This window comes from Salvelinus namaycush, chromosome 4, assembly GCF_016432855.1.
Source record: "Salvelinus namaycush isolate Seneca chromosome 4, SaNama_1.0, whole genome shotgun sequence".
NCBI lineage: Eukaryota > Metazoa > Chordata > Actinopteri > Salmoniformes > Salmonidae > Salvelinus > Salvelinus namaycush.
The window spans coordinates 27,124,126-27,141,924 of record NC_052310.1 but is presented as its reverse complement, the minus strand read 5'-3'; the positions used below and the strand labels follow the sequence as shown (position 1 = coordinate 27,141,924).

Here is a 17,799-nt window from a genome sequence, read left to right as displayed (position 1 = left end):
TATGGATAAACACCAGTCTAGCCAACAGCTCACAGTTACAGTGAGGGTAGTCTACATGATGAGTTTACTATGGATAAACACCAGTCTAGCCAACAGCTCACAGTTACAGTGAGGGTAGTCTACATGATGACATTACTATGGATAAACACCAATCTAGCCAACAGCTCACAGTTACAGTGAGGGTAGTCTACATGATGAGTTTACTATGGATAAACACCAGTCTAGCCAACAGCTCACAGTTACAGTGAGGGTAGTCTACATGATGACATTACTATGGATAAACACCAGTCTAGCCAACAGCTCACAGTTACAGTGAGGGTAGTCTACATGATGAGTTTATTATGGATAAACACCAGTCTAGCCAACAGCTCACAGTTACAGTGAGGGTAGTCTACATGATGAGTTTACTATGGATAAACACCAGTCTAGCCAACAGCTCACAGTTACAGTGAGGGTAGTCTACATGATGACATTACTATGGATAAACACCAGTCTAGCCAACAGCTCACAGTTACAGTGAGGGTAGTCTACATGATGACATTACTATGGATAAACACCAGTCTAGCCAACAGCTCACAGTTACAGTGAGGGTAGTCTACATGATGACATTACTATGGATAAACACCAGTCTAGCCAACAGCTCACAGTTACAGTGAGGGTAGTCTACATGATGAGTTTATCATGGATAAACACCAGTCTAGCCAACAGCTCACAGTTACAGTGAGGGTAGTCTACATGATGACATTACTATGGATAAACACCAGTCTAGCCAACAGCTCACAGTTACAGTGAGGGTAGTCTACATGATGAGTTTATCATGGATAAACACCAGTCTAGCCAACAGCTCACAGTTACAGTGAGGGTAGTCTACATGATGAATTTATCATGGATAAACACCAGTCAAGCATCAATCATCGTGTCACCAGAATAAGACCCTGGATATTTATTGGAAAGGAGCATCAAGATTACCATGCACTTTCATCACCCTGTGAAGTTCATCATCATTTCATCTGTAGCCTAATAAACTGAATGGTTTCCTGAATCATAGTGGAAGAACCACACACCTTATCATCGTGTGAAGTTTACTTCGATACGATGGTTATTCTATCAATATTTGCGCATAAAGGCGTTTCCACCACCATTTCTCGCATAATTAATTTTTCCAGTGAAAAACAAAACATGTCGAACAAAAAAAGATCTGTCAGCATTTATTAAATTATACCGAAACTTCCTGCTCCCATCACAGCTGTAGTGATTTTTTTTATACGGTATGACTTTACTCGCATAAAAACTGTAGATAGAAACATGGTTAGTGATACACTGATTCATGTTATAGGCTCTTGTCAATCCACTTAAGTCAATCAATGTGTATGGGCCACATTGACCTCTCTCCCTCTCTCTCTCTCTCTCTCTCTCTCTCTCTCTCTCTCTCTTTCTCTCCTCCCTTCCCCCAGGTATTACATTCCCACTCCTCGATTATGCCTGTCTGCGGCTGCCACAGCCCCTCCCACCCTCAGGAAAGGCGAGCGTCCCCCACGCCCCTGCCCCCCCAGGAGGTGAGACGTCCTCCCCGGCGCCATGCGGCCCTCTCCTCCCTCTCCCTGTCCCTCCTGGGCCTCCTGATGTGCCTGTTCCACCTGCCCCTCGCCTGTCACTCTCGCAGAGACAAGGGCGGGGGCATGGCCCACTACATCCCAATGGCCCAGACCCCCCACCACCAGGTGCTGCCCAAGCTGGTGCAGGGCCTCAGCATCGCCGTGGTGCTGGTGGGCAACTCTAGCGAGGTGGCGTTGGCGGGCGCCCGGGAGAAGGACGACTTCCTGCACATGCCGCTGGCGCCCAACGTGGAAGTGCTCACCATGAACGAGACGGACCCCAAGAGCATCATCAAGAGCATCTGTGACCTGATGACAGAGCACTGGCTGCAGGGCGTGGTGTTCGGAGACGACACGGATCAGGAGGCCATAGCCCAGATCCTGGACTTCATCTCTGCACAGACACACATCCCCATCCTGGGGGTCCGCGGTGGCTCCTCCATGATCATGGCTGCCAAGGTACAGTGTGTGTGTTTCTATGTGTACTGTGTGTGTGAGAGAGGGTGATCGAGAGAAAAAAAAGTATGAGAAATGTTTTTATCTGTTAGTCTTGATCCTCTGTATTTCATTGTTGTCTTAAACAATGATCTGTTCACAAATGAAGCGGCGACGGCTTTCTGGTGCAACATCGTTACCACTATCAGATCAATGCTGGTTCATTCATGGGAAAACAGATGCAGAGGTTTGACAGAGAGCAAGAGGGGTTGTTTCCTTTGAAGAAAACTGGAAAGAGTGGGGAAGTTGGAGACAGGATCAGCGTGGTGCGATAGGAGGGAACAGGAAGACAGGGAGAGAAGACGTGCATAGAGAAAGAAAATAATAACTCAAGTAGACTGGCATGAGCTGCCATTGAGAGAGAGAGAGAGAGTTCCACTAGATCCCTCTATGGCTCATCCCTATGATATTTCTCCCCCACCCCTTTTCATTCTATTCACTTTAACCATGTCTAATGGGATGAAGCAATCTGGTCCTGCTTTATCTTAGCCGGCTGTGATCCGCGTTTGGACTGTGCTGCTGGACTGGACAATTTTTTCTGCAGAATAATCAACTTTTATTCAGCCTGAACAAACACAGCTGTACAAAATGGGCTCCCAGAAACTCCTAGAATTTTTCAAAAAAAAAAGCTGCCCGGAATGAGGCCGTCCGCTGGGCATTCCAACTGACGTCACGTGCTTTCAGCACAACGGGTTCCATTGTGGATAAAACATTATCTCTGCTCACCCTTCCACGTTTGACCCTGCGTCAACAGGGTCCAGCGGTAAACATGACCCACTAGGGCCACCAGCCAGCCATTCATCCCCCTATATCCCCATTACACCATGGAGGATAGCATTGGACAGTCAAATGACATTTACCCCACACATCTCTATCGACAGGTACGACACCCACTGCCCCTGCCCCTTGTTCCACAGCCATACATACGTGTCATAAACCCCATGGTATATCCTACACACATAGATATATTTATGATACATCACCCGCCCGTCTTAAACGTGTGAACATGATGTATTTTATTATTCATAAAGAGGTGTATGGGGTATGCATGCAGACTGAAGGTATAATTCATTAAGTGCACGTGCCATCCATGCGCCAGGAGCACAGGCTTGTGCCGCTGCGGCTAAATGGATTTCCCAGGCCGGAAGCCAACACAGGGCCCAGGAGAGAGAAATGGAGCCACATCCAAGGCCATGCTAGTCTCCGTCTCCAAACGGATTTGTGTCTGTTGTTTAATGGGCTGAAACAATATTGGTTGAGAATATGGTAGAACAAGAGCAGGAGAAGGAGAGGGATGGTAAAAGAACAGCCTCTCCTCCTGAGAGAGAATCTGGGGGAAGATGGACAGCAGGTGTGTGGAGAGGACGGCGCTAAAGAAGCTAGCTGCTGGAAACATAGCAGACAGAGTGAGACAGCAGCACAGACTGGAGGCGTGAAGGAGCAAGGAGAGGCCCCGTAGCTGGGAAGAGAAAAGAGAGAGAGACATAGAGTGAAGAAGGTAAAGTAAAAGGTTGAAGCAGAGAGCTTGAGAAAATGTGGTGTAAGTCTTGGGGAACTAGACTGAACAGAAATATAAACGCAACATTCAACAATTTTAATGATTTTACTGAGTTACAGTTCATATAAGGAAATCCGTCAATTTAAATAAATTCATTAGGCTCTAATCTATGGATTTTTCATGACTGGGCAGGGGCGCCGCTATCGGTGGGCCTGGGAGGGCATAGCCCCACCCACTTGGGAGACTGGCCCACACACTGGGGAGCCAGGCACAGCCAATCAGAATGAGTTTTTCCCCACAAAAGGGCTTTATTATAGACAGAAATACTCCTCAATTTCCGGGTGGCTGGTCTCAGATAATCCTGCAGGTGAAGAAGCCAGATGTGGAGGTCCTGGACTGACGTGGTTACACGTGGTCTGCAGTTGTGAGGCCGGTGGGACGTACTACCAAATTCTCTAAAACGACGTTGGAGTTGGGCTTATGGTAGAGAAATTAGCATTCAATTATCTGGCAACAGCTCTGGTGGACGTTCCTGCAGTCAGCAAGCCTTTTGCATGCTCCCTCAGAACTTGAGTCATCTCTGGCATTGAGTTGTGTGACAAAACTGAATTTTTTTTCTTGATATGCTACACCTGTCAGGTGGATTTATTATCTCGGCAAAGGAGAAATGCTCACTAACAGTGATGTAAACAAATTTGTGCACAACATTTGAGATAAATAAGCTTTTTGTACATGGAACATTTCAGGGATCTCTTACTTCAGCGCATGAAACATGGGACCAAAACTTTACATGTTGTGTTTATATTTTTGTTCAGTATAATAAGCTTCGGAGAATGGACAGAGCGAGATGGGGGAAAGGGAAATGTAAAAGAAGGTCTTTATCTCTCTCTCTCTCCCTCTGTCTCTCTCACTGTCGCTCCCTCTTTCTCCCTCCCTCTTTCTCTCTCTCTCTCTCTCTCTCTCCCTCTGTCTCTCTCACTGTCGCTCCCTCTTTCTCCCTCCCTCTTTCTCTCTCTCTCTCCCTCTGTCTCTCTCTGTCGCTCCCTCTTTCTCCCTCCCTCTTTCTCTCTCTCTCTCTATCTTTCTCTCTCTCTCTTTCATACAAGGCCAAATGCCACTGATGCAGTTGGCAAGGCAACCCTTTGCTTACCTATACAGCAGGATCATAAGTGAGACAGAGAGCCAAGGGGAATAAGATATTTTCATAGCTGATGTCTGGAGTAGAAAACAGGAATGGTGCTGAAATAGTGCACAGAGTAGTATCTACAGTGGATTTTGGTGTGGTGTTGTGAAATATACAGTATATATATCTATATATTTATTTATTGTGAAATTGAAACCAAGGGATGGGTGACGGATAGACCGATGGACCAAAGGCTGGTATTATAGAGGAACAGAGGGAAGGTGCGACAGCTGGTGGGTCTCAGACAGTGTCACTCAGGAACGAGGGAAAAGATGGTTGAGGCGGAGAGAAAAGAAAGATGGATAGAGGGAAGCTGTACTCACATCTGTATCAATGAATAAGATGGAAGAGAGAGAAGGGTGAGAGATAAGTGAGAGAGGAGCGAGTGCATTACTGCATGACGGAAGGAGAGAGAGATAGAAGGAGAGATGGAGTGCGAGAAGGAAAGAGAGATAGGAGAGAGAGATGGAAAGAGATAGAAGGAAAGAGAGATGGAAGGAGAGAGAGATAGAAGGGGAGAGAGATGGAAAGAGAGATGGAATGCGAGAAGGAAAGAGAGAGAAGGAAAAGGAGATGGAAGGAGAGAGAGAAGGAGAGAAGGAAAGAGAGATAGAAGGAGAAAGAGATAGAGAGAAGGAAAGAGAGATAGAAGGAGAGAAGGAAAGAGAGATATGAGAGAAAAAGAGAGAGAGAGAAGGAAAGAGAGATAGAAGAAGAGAGAGATGGAAGGAAAGAGAGATAGAAGGAGAGAGAGATGGAAGGAGAGAGAGAAGGAAAGAGAGAGAGAAGGAAAGAGATAGGAGAGAGAGATAGAAGGAAAGAGAGATGGAAGGAAAGAGAGATGGAAGGAAAGAGAGATGGAAAGAGAGATAGAAGGAAAGAGAGATAGGAGAGAGAGAAGGAAAGAGAGATAGAAGGAGAGAGAGATGGAAGGAGAGAGAGAAGGAAAGAGAGAGAGAAGGAAAGAGATAGGTGAGAGAGATAGAAGGAAAGAGAGATGGAAGGAAAGAGAGATGGAAAGAGAGATAGAAGGAAAGAGAGATAGGAGAGAGAGAAGGAAAGAGAGATAGAAGGAAAGAGAGATGGAAATGCAGATTGAAGCAGTCTGGGATAGATCATTCTTCCATGGACTAGATTTGCTGGTACTGTATATTGCTACAGTATCTAACTTACATGCCAATCACTCTATTTAGTGATCATCATTAGCCTCTTAATCTAGCACAATGGGTAACATATTGTTTAGCTTAGCAAAAAGGATATCAAGTCTTGTGAAGATGTTTCTAGCTGTGCTACTTGACAAGTCTTCAAGGTTAACTTGATAGCCTGACAAATAGCTAGTGATGTAGGTTATCACCTCAGAGCATCCCCCTGGATGAACAGCAGTTCATCTAGACTACACCAGCCAACCAGCCAGCCAGCCAGCCAGCCAGCCAGCCAGCCAGCCAGCCAGCCCAGTCTTCAATATGGAAGAGATCGCATCCTCACCTACAGTGGTGCTGGGATTTAAATATCACAACGTCAGCAATAAATGCAAACGGGAAAAGTAACCAAATGACCCCCGAGGAATCTAATCCAATATGAATCACGGTCTCTACACATTATTTATCAGCACAATCAAACAACAGAAGACGTGCGTGACACCATAAATATTTGATTTGCACTGCATTGTTAATCTAACTGCACTGTCCAATTTGCAGTAGCTATTACAGTGAAAGAATACCATGCTATTGTTTGAGGATAGTGCACAATTATGAACTTGAACATGTTTTAATAAACCAATTAGGCACATTTGGGCAGTCTTGATACATGGTTTTTAACAGAAATACAATGGTTCATTGGATCAGTCTAAAACGTTGCACATACACTGCTGCCATCTAGTGGCCAAAATCTAAATTGCGCCTGGGCTGGCATAATACATTATGCCTTTCTCTTGCATTTCAATGATGATGGTAAAAAAAAAAATTTTTAAACGCATGTTTTTTTCTTTGTATTATCTTTTATCAGATCTAATGTGTTATATTCTCCTACATTAATTTAACATTTTCACAAACTTCAAAGTGTTTCCTTTCAAATGGTATCAAGAATATGCATATCCTTGCTTCAGGTCCTGAGCTACAGGCAGTTAGATTTGGGTATGTCATTTTAGGCCAAAATTGAAAAACGGGTGGATCCTTATTATGACTATTTATTGAAGCTGCTATACATAGTCACTTCTCACTATACTACTTGTATATAACAGTCATCATAATTTGGCATAACACATTTTATACATCCTACTGTATATTCAGCTGTGTACATATGTCTCATAACTACTTTTGATCGTTTTTTTTTCTTGTACTACTCTTGTAATTTTGGACTTTATATTGGGCATTTGATTCTAAAATAATATATTGATATTGTATTGTTGAGGAGAGTTATCAAATAAGCATTTCACTGTACTGTTTACACCTGTATCCGTGACCAATAAACTTTGATTTGTTTGGAAATAGCCCCCTCTGTTATTGTGTAACAGTGGGAGTGTGATGCTAACCGCTAGGCCTACCATGAGGAACAAAACAAGCCTTTTTTATTTAGCCTGTCAAGGTGTGACCGAGGTGACCAATTAGTTCCTGTTCCTTCCTGGCTGCATTAAGGGTATTTTTATTTCCAGTGTTTACGTTACGGTGCTTACTGTGTGTGTGTGTGTGTGTTTATGTTTGTGTGTGTGTGTGAGAGCATGTGTGTATATGTTTGTTTATGTTTGTATGTGTGCATGCATGCGTTTATGTGTGTCTTTGTGTGTGTGTGTGTGTGTGTGTGTGTGTGTGTGTGTGTGTGTGTGTGTGTGTGTGTGTGTGTGTGTGTGTGTGTGTGTGTGTGTGTGGGTGGGTGGGTGGGTGGGTGGGTGGGTGGGTGGGTGGGTGGGTGTTGGTGGATGGGTGGGTGGGGGTGGGGGTGGCTAAATGATGGCGCTGAAATGTGTCCAGGCCTAATTGTTGTGGGGGGATGAGTGCAGCAAGCTAGTTGAAGCATTTAATCACAGTACAACAGTGAATTCACTGACACCAATTATGCCCATGCCTTGTTTATGGAAGCCAATGTCCTTCTTCCTGTGAGGGATGGACATAAGGAGTGGCACTTGCCTCCCTAGGGCACTATACCCGTTGTCATTTTAGAGCAATGATGTGAGCATAAGGGCAGGAACACCATGTTTCCCCCATGAGGAACACTCCCCTTCCTCTTTTCTTTACCGGGGGCTTTCATTTAAATCCTGTTGAGTTGGTCTTTCTGCACACATTTATATTCTCAATTATGGCTTACAATAGCACCTTTTGTTGTACTAATCAGCGAGGTCCTGTATTCTATTATAGTAATGTGCTGTTCTGCACCACAGAGCCATGTCTCCCTAAAACACTGCCGCAATTAGAAGCATTTGTAAACGATAAGGGAATTAAAATAAAGCGCCTCTCTGTCCGGCTGGCTCTCTGTTGGTGGCATGGCTCTGAGTGATTAGGTGCTGTTGCTGTGGTTCTGGTTCATGATGTGGTGCGGAGGGAAGGAACACACTGGAACACTCCATTTAGCCCATCTTTTGGTCTCGTTTTTGTCTGCTCTCCTTCTTTTTGGCATTGTTTCTCAACCTGTTTTCCTTCCTCCCTGTCTCCTAGTACCCCCTTTTTGTCCTGGTTTAGAAATGTGACAGTTCAGTGTGTGTGCTCCTCTTTTGAGCGAGAGAGAGAGTCAGGAGGAGAGAGAGCCCTAAATATACGTGTCCTATTTCCCCCCCAGTCTGGCTCTCTTTGCCCATTTAGAATGTGGACCATTTTAAAACTCAGCTGCAACTTTTCTCGACCTTTTTCGTCTGTCTATCTCTCTTCCTCTCTCTCTCTCTCTCAATTCAATTAAATTCAATTGACTTTATTGACATGGCAAGTTCATTATTACTTACATTGTCAAAGTATACATATCGAAAAATAAAAATAAAATATATATGTATATATATACAAAATATATATATATTTATATATAAATAAATGGTGGGACCAACAGCAATAATAATAGTAGTAGTGTACATGGGATTACCATTAACAACAACTACAACAACAATATTAATCAGAACAACAATACATTAAAGCAACAGTAGTAGACCAGTTTCAACATGACTGAGAAGACACATGACCTGGTATGAAAGACAAAACAAAACAAGATGGGAAATATTATCAACATTACTTTGCACTTTTCACTGTCTCTCTCTCTCTCTCTCTCTCTCTCTCTCTCTCTCTCTCTCTCACCCTCTTTCTGTGTCTCTCTCTCCCCATCTCTCTCTCTCCCCCTCTCTCCCCCCTCTCTCCCCATCTCTCTCTCTCCCCCTCTCTCTGTCTCTCTCTCTCTGTGTCTCTCTCTCTCTCTCTCTCTGTCTCTCTCTCTCTCCCCCCCCTCTCTCATATCTTCCTATCCTCCTCCTCTTTAATTCCTATCACTCCCACATCTCCTCTCATTGTCTCCATCTCCTCTCTCTATCTCATTGTGGATGGTAATGGCAGTGCCTCGGCCTGGACCTTGGCAGCTCACGGGTGCAGACCGATGCCCTCCAGATGCCCAGGTGTTGTCCTGGCCTCCCCCATCTCCCCGCCCTCACACCCCTCCCTCTGGACAGAGCACCCGGCCTCCCCATCTCCCCGCCCTCACACCCCTCCCTCTGGACAGAGCACCCGGCCCCATGCTGGGACCCTTATTACCCTTATCTCCCAAAGCCTCTGCCCTGTCTGAAGTGGCCGAAGGCTGGGCAATGGCCACTATCTATTCATAAGCTGTGGAATGACTCAGTGATTCTGAATTACACAGAGCCCCAGTGTTATCACCGGCTTGCTGCCCTTGCCATGAGGAGATCAGGGCCATGTCGCTCCATGTCCACCCTCTGACCAGCCCTGGTCATCCTTTGCTCTCCTCTCTCCTCAGAGTCTTCTCCCTCACTACTCTCTCTTTTCGTTCCCTCTCTCCGTACTATCAACCCGTTATCCACCCATTAAATTCCGCAGGGTGTTCATTTCTATCCCTACTTTTTTTGCTTCCACACCCACCCTCTTTCTCACTTGCCTTGCACTTCTCTTTCCCATCTTTCCCCCTTCCTTTGGCTCCTCTTCTCGTCTCCTCTTGTTTGCCCTTGCTCCGTCCTACCTCCCCCTTCGGCCTCCTGTGTCGAACAAAGACCACAGGCTCTCTGTCAATGGAGGAAGACGGAGGAAGGGGTGTGAAAGACAGAAGGCATGAGTGAAGACCACAAGATGTGCTCAGTCAATTACCCAGCAGCGCCGTGCCAAGCTGGCCCCTGGAAAAGCTTCACACTGCGAGACACACATGTGCACACACTAAGAAACAAAAGCACACACACACAGTAATGCTCTGAAACACCAACCCATATAACACACGCACACGCACACACACACAGACACACACAGACAAACACACACACACAAACAAACCACACCGATTCCAGGTGACAATTCAATCTATTCAGGTGTCATCTCCAACTCAAGTGACCCATGTTAGTGACTAAGAAACAGCCATACACCAGGTGGGACAAAAGTCCTGCCTCCGGCCCTGTCACGTTTGTCGTATGAATCGGACCAAGGCGCAGCGTGGTATACGTACATTCTTTATTATATTAAGAATGAACACTGAACAAACTAACCAAAATAACAAAACGATACGTGAAGCTATACAAATTAGTTCTGACAGGCAACTACACATAGACAAGAACCCACGAACACAAAAGGGAAAATGGCTACCTAAATATGATCCCCAATCAGAGACAACGATAAACAGCTGCCTCTGATTGGGAAGCATATCAGGCCACCATAAACATACACATCACCTAGACCTACAAAAACTAGCGTACCCACCCTCGTCACACCCTGACCTAACCAAAATATAAAGAAAACATAGATATCTAAGGTCAGAACGTGACAGTACCCTCCCCCCAAAGGTGCGGACTCCCGGCCGCAAACCTGAACCTATAGGGGAGGGTCCGGGTGGGCATCTACCCTCGGTGGCGGCTCCGGTTCTGGACGCAGCCCCCCCCCCCTCCTTACGCTGATCCCTCCGCCTTTGTAGAACCGGACCGTGGATCATCGCCGGAGGCCCCGGACTGGGAACCGTCGCCGGAGACCCCGGACTGGGGACCGTCGTTGGAGACCCCGGACTGGGGACCGTCGCTGGAGCCCCCGGACTGGGGACCGTCGCTGGAGCTCCCGGACTGGGGACCGTCGCTGGAGACCCAGGGCTGGGGACCGTAGCTGGAGACCCCGGGCTGGGGACCGTCGCTGGAGACCCCGGGCTGGGGACCGTCGGTGGAGATTTCGGACTGTGGACCGTCGGTGGAGGTTCCGGACTGTGGACCGTCGGTGGAGGTTCCGGACTGTGGACCGTTGGTGGAGGTTCCGGACTGTGGCCCGTCGTTGGAGGTTCCGGACTGTGAAACGTTGCCGGAAGCTCTGGACTGGGAACTGTCGCCGGAAGCTCTGGACTGGGTACTGTCGCCGGAAGCTCTGGACTGGGTACTGTCACCGGAAGCTCTGGACTGGGAACTGTCGCCGGAAGCTCTGGACTGGGAACTGTTGCCGGAAGCTCTGGACTGGGAACTGTCGCCGGAAGCTCTAGACTGTGGAAGCGCACTGGAAGCCTGATGCGTGGTGCCGGAACTGGTGGTACCGGGCTGAGGACACGCACCTCAGGGCGAGTGCGGGGAAGAGGCACATGCCGTACTGGACTGTGGAAGCGCACTGGAGGCCTGATGCGTGGTGCCGGAACTGGTGGTACTGGGCTGATGACACGCATCTCAGGGCGAGTGCGAGGAGCAGGAACAGGACGTACTGGACTGTGGAGGTGCACTGGAGATCTGATGCGTGGGACTGATAGAGGTGGTACCGGGCTGATGACATGCACCTCAGGGCGAGTGCGGAGAGGAGGCACAGGACGTACTGGACTGTGGAGGCGCACTGGAGATCTGGTGCGTAGAGCTGGCACAATGCGTCCTGGCTGGATGCTCATTTGAGCCCGGCAAGTGCGGGGCGCTAGCACATGACGCACTGGGCTGTGCAGATGCACCGTAGACACAGTACGCAGAGCCAGCGCAGGATATCCTGGTCCAAGGAGATATGCTGGAGACCAGGAGCGCTGATCCGGCACCATCCGTCCTGGCTGGATGCCCATTCTAGCCCGGCAAATGCGAGGAGCTGGAATAGAGCGCACCGGGCTATGAATGCAAACTGGAGACACAGTGCTCATCACTGCGTAACACGGTGTCTGATCTGTCACACGCTCCCCACGGTAAGTACGAGGAGTTGGCTCAGGTCTCCAACCTGACTCAGCCAAACTCCTCGTGTGCCTCTCGTGCTTCCGTGCTAACCGTGTCCCCTCGTATCGTCGCCGTTCCTCCTGCGCTATCTCCACCTGCTTCCATGGTAGGCGATCCTCTCCTGCCAATATTTCCTCCCACGTCCAGGATCCTTTACCATCCAAAATCTTGTCCCATGTCCATGATGTCTGCTCCTCCTGAACACGCTGCTTGGTCCTTTTATGGTGGGTTCTTCTGTCACGTTCGTCGTATGAATCGGACCAAGGCGCAGCGTGGTATGCGTACATTCTTTATTATATTAAGAATGAACACTGAACAAACTAACCAAAATAACAAAACGACACGTGAAGCTATACAAATGAGTGCTGACAGGCAACTACACATAGACTGTCACGCCCTGACCATAGATTGCTTTGTATGTTTCTATTTTTTGTTTGGTATGGGTGTGATGTGGGTGGGCATTCTATGTTTGTATGTCTATGTTGTCTACTTCTTTGTGTTTGGCCGTGTGTGGTTCTCAATCAGAGGCAGCTGTCTATCGTTGTCTCTGATTGAGAACCATATTTAGGTAGCCTGTTTTCCCACTTTGAGTTGTGAGTGATTGTTTCCTGTTTAGTGTTTTTCATCACCTTACAGGACTATTCGTTTGTCGTTTTTTGTTGTTTTGTTCAGTGTTCAGTTGTTTAATTAAAATAATGAACACTTACCATGCTGCACCTTGGTCCTCCTCACCTTGGTCCTCCTCCCAACGACGATCGTTACATAGACAAGAACCCACGAACACAAAAGGGAAAATGGCTACCTAAATATGATCCCCAATCAGAGACAACGATAAACAGCTGCCTCTGATTGGGAAGCATATCAGGCCACCATAAACATAAACATACACATCACCTAGACCTACAAAACCCTAGACTTACAAAAACCCTAGACAATACAAAAACTAGCGTACCCACCCTCGTCACACCCTGACCTAACCAAAATATAAAGAAAACATAGATATCTAAGGTCAGAGCGTGACAGGCCCACACCCCACTAGACCGACGAAACACAATTAATGCCATAGTTTTAATGCCATAGAGGTTTGTGAAAAACAGTGAAATCACACAGAGAGATCTCTCCATTCACTCCCCCTTCTTCTCTCCTGTTCTCTGAGTTGAGACAAAGTGAGCTCCTGTGATGAATGTAAATGGTGCCCCTCCCCTGTTCTCCTCAATTAGAGCAAACACTACCTTCCTCACTCCTTCCGTCTACAAATAACCAGAACCCACAACTGTCTCCATACAGAGCACCCTGCCCCACCCAGCGCTCACACACATACACACAAACACCAATATACATACAGTACCAGTCAAAAGTCTGGACACACCTACTCATTCAAGGGTATTTCTTTATTTTTTACTTTTTTCTACATTGTAGAATAATAGTGAAGACATCAAAAACCTATGAAATAACACATATGGAATCATGTAGTAACCAAAAAAGTATTAAACTAATCTGAACATATTTTAGATTTGAAATTCTTCAAAGTAGCCACCCTTTGCCTTGATGACAAAGCATCAGCTGTCAGAGCAGCTTACCGATCACTGTACCTGTACTCAGCCAGTCTGTAAATTGCACACCCAACTACCTCATCCCCATATTGTTATTTATCCTCTTGCTCTTTTGCACCCCAGTATCTCTACTTGCACATCATCATCTGCACATCTATCACTCCAGTGTTAATGCTAAATTTTAATTATTTCGCCTCTATGGCCTATTTATTGCCTTCCTCCCTGCTCTTCTACATTTGCACACACTGTACATAGATTTTTCTATTGTGTTTATTGACTGTACGTTTGTTTATGTGTGTCACGCAGAGAGAGAGCCTTTTTATGTCTCTATTTGGTTTGGTCAGGGTGTGATTTGGGGTGGGCATTCTATGTTTTTGTTTTCTATGATTTTGTATTTCTATGTTTTGGCCAGGTATGGTTCTCAATCAGGGACAGCTGTCTATCGTTGTCTCTGATTGGGAACCATACTTAGGTAGCCCTTTTCCCTCCTTTCAGTGTGGGAAGTTAACTTTATTTGTGGCACATAGCCTTAAGCTTCACGGTTGTTTTGTATTGTTTATTGTTTTTGTCTGCGTCATTTCTAATAAAAAGGAATATGTACGCTCACAACGCTGCGCTTTGGCCGTGACAATGTGTAACTCTGTGTTGTTGTTTTTGTCGCACTGCTTTGCTTTATCTTGGCCAGGTCGCAGTTGTAAATGAGAACTTGTTCTCAACTGGCCTACCTGGTTAAATAAAGGTGAAATAAAAATAAATAAAAATGACAACTTTGCACACTCTTGGTATTCTCTCAACCAGCTTCATGAGGAATGCTTTTCCAACAGTCTTGAAGGAGTTCCCACATATCCTGAGCACCAGACTTTTGACTGGTACTGTATGTACACACAGACTGTCTCAGACATGTCAAATCAACATATCACAAAGATATAGATACTCAACGATAATAACCCTTATAGTCAGGCGTATACATATTGCATATATTTATATTCTGTATATTATGTAGTCACACACACACACACACACACACACACACACACACACACACACACACACACACACACACACACACACACACACACACACACACACACACACACACACACACACACACACACACCACAGATGCTTTGTATTGGTCTTCTCATGTTGTCTGAGTCGTCTGAGGGAGTAAATAGTACCTCGTTGGCATGGAGAGATTTGCATTTGCAATTCTAAAGTTAGTCAAACAGGCTTAGTAGACTTTATTGGCATGAGGCACTTAGGCTTTTAAACAATACAGTATGTAAATGTCCCTCAAGACACAGAACGCTGTGTACCAAAACGAGAACAAAAACCAGAAAGACATGACACAACAGAACAGACCCCCCTCCCACGTCCCAATTTCTCTCTCTCTCTGTTCTCATCCCTCTCTCACTTCTTTCGCTGTGCTTTTGTTCTATTTTTTTCCCTGCCTCCACCTGTGGATGTGATGATGTCTTTTTAGACAGCTTGATGACAGACTGCGGTGTTAGTTGAGGATCAGTTTGGCCCTTCTAGCACACTGTGGTTGAAGGCAGTCTTTGAACACCTTACTGTATAACAGTCAAAGACAGTGTAATACAATCACAGTGGCTGTAGAGCCCGGAGCCATGGTACAGGATCAGACCCTGCTGCTCTGTCTGTGGCACTGAGACTTTTACAGCTCTGAATACAGAGCAAAGGCCATGAACAAAGACAATTAGGATGCTGCCATTCAGGTTCAAGACGATCCATTTCTCCCGACTGATCCTGCTCACTGACTAGAACGAGATGCAGCAGATCTCATTGGAATAAGGATGGCACTGGAATTGACCTCAAGTGTGTGAGATGTGTGGGTGTGTATGTGGGTTAGACGGTGTGTGTGTGTGTGTGTATGTGTGTGTGTTAGGGGGTGGGTGTGTGTTTGTTGTGTGTGTGGGTAAGAGTGTGTGTGTGCCTGAAAACTGTATGCGTACAAGTGCATCATTGCGACGAGTGGATTTTTTGTTCACACTAATGGCATCTTTAGCAAGACTGTTACGATGGAAACCACGTTACCACGGAAACGCAACCTGTCTCTATGAATTGGAAGTATATCTCTCCCTCTCTCAGCCCCTCTCTCTCTCTTTTCCTATCTCTTGCCTTCTCTACCTTTCTCTCCCGACCTGATAGTGCAGCTGATGCCAGTTGAGAGGTGTACACATCAGGGAGAGAGAGAGAAAGGGAGAGATAAAGTGTGTGGGTTAGAGGTGAGGAGTGGGGGCAGAGGTCATGAGTCATGAGGCAGAGAGCAGCAGCTGTGAGAACTGTCAAAGGAATAGACAGAAGGATGGATGGAGAATTGGGGCAAACGTTGAACTGAAAGTAGTGGGTAGTTGGATAAATAATTGCTCACACAATTGGGTGGAATGGAGAGATGGAGTGAGAAAGGGGTGAAAAAGTATGAAATCAAAAGAGTTCAGATTGAGTCAGTAACGACAGAGTTAGAGGAGAGAGAGAGGGAGAGAGAGAAAGAAAGAGAGATTGATTATGCTCTTGTAAGTGCTTTTGGCATTATTGGAACAATGCTGTCCTCCCAATCCAGCCAATTTGAATTAACATTGTGGAGAGAGTGATTGAGAGAGAAATGGAGAACCTGGCAAAGAGATAGCAAGAGAAGGGTAACGGCGGATGCTGAGCGAAGGGGCGCTTTGGCAGTCAGACAGAGAGGGAGTGAGTGAGGGTCTGGAAGGAGGACAGAGAGATGGATATAAAAAGAGGGGTTTTAAGTAGGACAGAGATACAGTGAGCTCCAAAAGTATTGGGACAGCGACACATTTGTTGTTGTTTTGGCTCTATACTCCAGCACAAATATCATACCCCCAAGACATGCTAACCTCTCACCATTAAAATAACAGGGGATGTTAGCATTTTTTCGGGGTATGATATTTATGCCTCTGTAACTTTCTCACTTATCATTATTAACAATTCATTCCTTAATCATGGTAGAATCCACATTAATGTAGAACTGTTTAGAAACATATTATATTCTTATTTACAATTAAAGTGACTCCAAAATTACACAATACATTATTTACCATTAATTTCAATTCGGCACAAAATAATCTGAAACACAACCAAAACAAACAACAAATGCATCCAACAAATGTATAGAGTCACAAGCTTGTTGTAGTCATGGACCCAAATACTTCACTTTTGACTACTTTAATACACATACAGGTGAATTTGACCCAATACTTTTGGTCCCCTAAAATGTGGGGACTATGTACAAAAAGTGCTGTCATTTCTCAATCCTTATATGAAACAGACCTTATATGAAAATACCCTCAAATTAAAGCTCATAGTCATTGTATGATTTCAAATCCAAAGTACAGAGACAAAACAAATCAAAAAATGTCAAGGCGCCAGTACTTCTGGAGCTCACTGTAGATGGTTAGAGACAAAGAGAACAAGATAATGGTAGGGTGTGGAAGAAGTTCCTAATGACTCGATCACACCGACAGCGTCATTGCATTTTGGTACACCAGAATTACATTCATTTCCAATGGAATGCTGAGTTTGCCTTGCAGCATTGCGTTGCAGAGGCAGTGCGTTTGGTGTGGTGCATACGTTGGATTTATTGAATGTATGCGTAAACGACTTGACAGAAATGGTAGCAGAAGGTGAAGGTTGAACTTTTGTTGCACACACATCCAGATGATGCTGCATACTATTTTGCGCAATGACGCTGTCAGTGTGTTCGAAGTCCAAGAGAGATGGAGGGACACTGAGAGAACATGTGAGAATTTGAAACAAGGATGGAAAGAGATTGAGAAAAAGGTGTGAGGGTCTGGTGGAGGAACCAGAAGAAGAGAGTGAGGGATGGATGGAGACAGAGAGAGAGAGAGAGAAGATGGTGAGAGCGTGAGGAGCTGGAAGGGGAGCAGATGGGAGACCGAGGAGAGCGAGAGAGGTGGATCTGAAGGGACAGAGAGCAAGATGGGTGGAGAGATAGATGGAAGACAAATGTACTGTACACTCACAAGGTTATGAGCATTTGTCTCATTTGATTCCTTTTGCAAACTCAACTTCCTCCCTCCCGCCCTTGCTTCTCTCCCTCCCTTCTCTCCCTCTCTCCCTCCCTCTCCCTGACTGCTGGCTGA

General features: G+C 45.9%; 1 protein-coding gene across 1 annotated transcript in view; it reads left to right on the top strand.

The window, feature by feature from the left end:
• Positions 1 to 1,478: 1,478 nt before the first annotated feature.
• Positions 1,479 to 17,799, top strand: part of LOC120045563 (glutamate receptor ionotropic, NMDA 2B-like) — a 58,084-nt gene continuing 41,763 nt past the window's right edge. The window contains exon 1 of the mRNA XM_038990467.1: positions 1,479 to 2,054. Within this exon, the coding sequence (XP_038846395.1) occupies positions 1,479 to 2,054 (576 nt within the window). The remainder of the gene's footprint in view (positions 2,055 to 17,799) is intronic.